At 47.5% G+C, this 4,483-nt stretch overlaps 1 protein-coding gene across 1 annotated transcript in view; it reads left to right on the top strand.

Moving 5' to 3' along the window:
• Positions 1–2,992, top strand: part of mef2d (myocyte enhancer factor 2d) — a gene marked incomplete at its 5' end in the record, with an annotated part of 33,218 nt that extends 30,226 nt beyond the window's left edge. The window contains one exon of the mRNA XM_062423185.1: positions 2,447–2,992. Within this exon, the coding sequence (XP_062279169.1) occupies positions 2,447–2,879 (433 nt within the window). The remainder of the gene's footprint in view (positions 1–2,446) is intronic.
• Positions 2,993–4,483: the final 1,491 nt, after the last annotated feature.

The following is a 4,483-nucleotide window of genomic DNA, read 5'->3' as shown; positions in this document are numbered from 1 at the left end:
TCACTCGCCATAGCAACAGCAACAGCACCCCCGTGGCACCGCCATCCATCTACCTGTGCCGGCCCCGAGGCTCGGTGCACAGGTTTGATGAAGTGGGCACGGCGAGAGAGTGACTCGACCTCGCCGCCACTGGGGGATTTCAGTGTGTGTGTGTGTGCAATACTATGCAAGGGAAGGCAAATTTGTATGGAAGACAGCAAGAGTGCATGAGTTTAAGTGTGTGTGTGTGTGTGTGTGTGTCAAGACGGAGGAATTTGAGTGCCGCAGACCTAGATCGCCTAAAGGAGTGCTATCTTAAAGTCCCCTCTCAGTCTGCCAGTAATTGAGGGAATATTAGAGATACAGTGCTGCAGATGGCTCATGCTATGACATATTAGAACACACCCGTGGGGCGAAAACGCAGTAATTGGTAGCTTCAAATTCAGATCGACCGTGTAAAGCTGGCAGAGAAGGAGAGAGCAAGAAAGAGGGAGAGAAAGAGAGGGAGAGAGGGAACGAGCGCTATCCGAAAAATCCTGTCGACAGCGTCAAAGCCACAGTGCAGCGTCAACAGCCGGCGTCAGCCTCGGTGACAGGTTCGACTCAGCCTCCAGCCAGCGGAGGAGGAGGAAGAGGAGGAGGAGGAGGAGAGGTGAAGGCTGAGTGTGAGGGTGGAAAGGGGGCTGATCAAAGAGTCGGTGGCAGGTGGAAGCACAGACAGTCAGACAGAGACGTAAGCTTTCTGGCACACACACGACTTTGTCCCGAGCATCTCAGGACACGTGCACAGAAATCATGTTCAGAGCAGTTTAACTAAAAGCAGGATGGAGCGTTCCTCACCTTTTAGGTTGTGATCATACCTTTTAAAAGCAGGTGTCAGTGGGGTAACAGTGGTAGACGTGCATCTTGTCCTAATAAGGAGATTTAATGAGATAGAAACAGGCACAGGCTTTAAATGATTAGATTTTAGTTAAGTCTGAATCCCCCTCCGGCAAAAATGTTGAAACTGGCTCAACTGGCCGGTCAAATCTGTCAAAGTGCACATTCCTGGTACATTACTCTCTACTGTGAATGGTGTAATTATACTGTTTACCTCGCAGCGATGGAGACAGAGGATAAACCGATTGTCTTCGAAGTTGAAAAACCGCTCTGCACTGTGCTTTGACGTCCGTGACGCCTTTAAACTCACGGATAGGATTACTCACGCTGGCGTTTCCTGTGACGTATTGCATCATCGCAGCGGTATCAGTAGACACAAACCCACCGTGCCAGAACAACCTACGGAGCCTTAGCAGTGCAGGGGAGGAAACGGGTCGCACAATAGTCGCTCTGAAAAGGAAGAATGACAATGATCTTAAGATATTAAGAGCAGCGTCCATCGAACTGATTGGTTCCTGGAGCGTAGGGCATAAACATGACTGGTGAGAAGAGATGATGTAAGAGTTCGTGAATGACAGCGCAGGAAAGAAGAAGTGAAAGATGATACGGAAATTACAATCAGGACGGGGGGGGGGGGGGGGGGGGGGGGGGGAAGAGAAGAAGGCAGAGCAATCATCAACTCTTAGGTTTTTTTAATAATCAGGTTATCAAATTAACATGAATTAGACAATTTGTGGCTTTTGTTTCAAGCATTAAAAGATCTGTCTTATCAAGGCCTTCATTTGGGTCGGTGAGAATAAGAATAAGCATGTTAAAACTCAAGGGGAATCCATATACTGTCAGAAAAAGACTGTTTTTATCTTCTTTGTTACAGTTGCCAAAAAAATCCCCCAAAACACAAAGAGAGTTATTATCGGCACACAGATGTTTGATAATGTAACAGTCAGCAGTTTCCCACGATGTGTAGCCAAGCAGAACCGTTCCTCCAGATGTTTTAGTAGAAAGATCAGAGAAGGTAACTCGCTGTAAAAAAGATGCTGACCCACGGGGACTGTTGCTATAGTAACCTCTAACCCTACAGTATGAACCATCACTGAAACAACCGACTTGTACGCCTGTTTGACTTTTTAACAAGTTTCTGTTTGCTTGTGGTTTCGTAATGTGAACTTTTGCAGACTAAATTCAACAGTGTGAGGGTGTTTGGGCTGCATGGCTTTATGGACTGTTTGCTTTTATGTGGCCTCACATGTAGTCCTTCTTAATGTGTTGTGTCCTCTTCCCTGTTTGCTCAAGTCCTGCATAGGCCGGCTTTTTGCCTGGTTTATAGCATTGTCGTACAGTGTTTTAGGTTTTAGTCTTTAAGAACGGCTACTTTAAAGTTGTAAAAGTTAATGTGCATATTGTGATGCATTCATTTGACATCGGCCATTCTTTATTTTCTTCAGTATTGGCTGTACTGTATGTTTCACCAGCAAACTGTCGTCTAATGAAGGATAATACAGGGAGTAACCCTCATTTTTTTGGTGGTCTAACTCTTGTTTTTCTTTGTTCTCCTTCCATCTTTCTCTCTCTTTCTTTTCATCTCCAGGCCGGTGGGACACATAACTCAGGGCACAGCACTGACAGTCAACACGAACCCCAACATCAACATCAAGTCCGAACCCGTCTCACCAAACCGCGACCGCAGCACTCCCAGCTCCACCAGCGGCGGCTGCGGCCTCGGAGGACTCCAGGGTCAACTCCAGGGCCAAGGTCTCGTGTCAGTCGCCTACCCGGGTACCCTGCGTCTGGAGGTGGGAGGCCAAGGCCGCTCGCCCGTCGACAGCCTGAGCAGCAACGGCAGCTCGTACGAAGGCAGCGACCGGGACGACGGTCAGGGTCGAGGCGGCGGCGCGGAGTTCCACCACCAGGCCGGCAACCAACAGCCCACCATGGTCCTCCTGCGGCCCTCTTCGGCCGAGCCCCAGGAGCAGGACGGGACCAACGTCAAGAGAATGAGACTGGATACCTGGGTGACATAAAGAGGATGAGCGGAGAGAGAGGGATGGACGGACGGACAGATGTAGGATGGAAATGGAGATGTGTACTTGTGGCTTGTGTACATGCACCCACCAGCCCCGACTCCCCTGATCTCTTTCCCTGTGCATACACACACACACACACACACACACACACACACACACACACACACACACACACACACACACACACACATATATACACACCATCAACCCAATAACTTACTGTCCACACAGGAAACTGACCACACACACACACACACAAGCATATGCTAACATACTCATGTTACACGTGTGGACACTGAAGCTCACTTGTATGGCAATGTGCAGACACTTTTGAACTCTAATGTACTTTCACTCACACACACACACACACACACACACACACACACACACACACACACACACACACACACACACACAAAACGTTAAGGGGTTGAGCCACCAAACCAGGGATTATTAAGTCAAAACAGTCACTATTTTGGACTTTATTCAGCTGTATTTGAATAGAAGTGAATGAGCAACTTTTTAATCTGAATAAATGGTCCTGAGGCTACTGTGGCTTGTTAAACCCTAAATTTGGCCACTTGGGACTATTTAACCCGACATGTTCACAGTCGCTGGCAGAGCAGACAAACATACCAGCCTTTGTGTCCCAGCATGTCTTGCATTTGGTTAGCGGCTGGTGGTATTCTCCACCCCCACCCCCCTGCCCCCGCCCCCCTACCCCCCCCCCTCCTATGTGCTCTGTCTGTTTATCCACAGTAGGTTTTTCTGGTCAAACACCACTGCGCTGTATTAAAAACAGTGGCACCAAAATGAGTCCACGTCTTTGTACACATCGCCTCGATACGCGGTCGTATTGCTGTCGCTCTAGATTCTTTGTTTCTTTTCTAAGAGACCGGGGCCGGGGTTTTTTTTGCCCTTTTTAAAAAGCGGGACGTTTTGTCCGTCTGTCTTTGACTGTTGATCTCTTTAGAGTTTGGATTCGTTTCAGTTTTGAATATTAAGACACTAAAAAAAGAAAAAAAACTTGCCTCCCTCCCCCAGACCGAGCCAGCGGCCGTGTCGACACGCTGGCACTTTGGGCCTGTACGAGACTGAAGACCCCGCGGTCTTTATTTAATCTGAACCTTGCAGACTATAGCTGTAAAACGAGGAACATGATTTTTTTTTTTTTTTTTTCTTGCTGAGGTAAAAGACTGCTTTTCTTTGAATCAGGGATGAGCTGCAACAGCTCAACGACACATGACGCAGATACTCCTAGTTTTGCCCACATTGTGTCAACTGCAGATGCTGAGAAAGGCGTGTGTTTGTGTGTGTGTGTGGTGTTTATGTGTGTGTGTGTGTGTGTGTGTGTGTGTGTGTATACAGGTTTGTTACCTCAACTGGTCGTTTTTTTAACTAAGTGATTTGGGCAAAATGTTCATTCTCAATTTCATCCTTGAACACACACCTGCAGATGCACACAGCTGACTTTATTTTTGTGAAGCGAATCATGTTTTGAATAGATAGCTGATGTTCAAAGGGGAGAATCGTGAGGTACCATGTATATAAGCAATCTGTAACCTTTGTGGCTTTTGTGTGACAGGGATAAGGTGTTTTGA

This window comes from Scomber scombrus, chromosome 7, assembly GCF_963691925.1.
Source record: "Scomber scombrus chromosome 7, fScoSco1.1, whole genome shotgun sequence".
Lineage (NCBI taxonomy): Eukaryota > Metazoa > Chordata > Actinopteri > Scombriformes > Scombridae > Scomber > Scomber scombrus.
The sequence above is the reverse complement of the archived record's forward strand: the minus strand, read 5'-3'. Positions and strand labels throughout refer to the sequence as shown.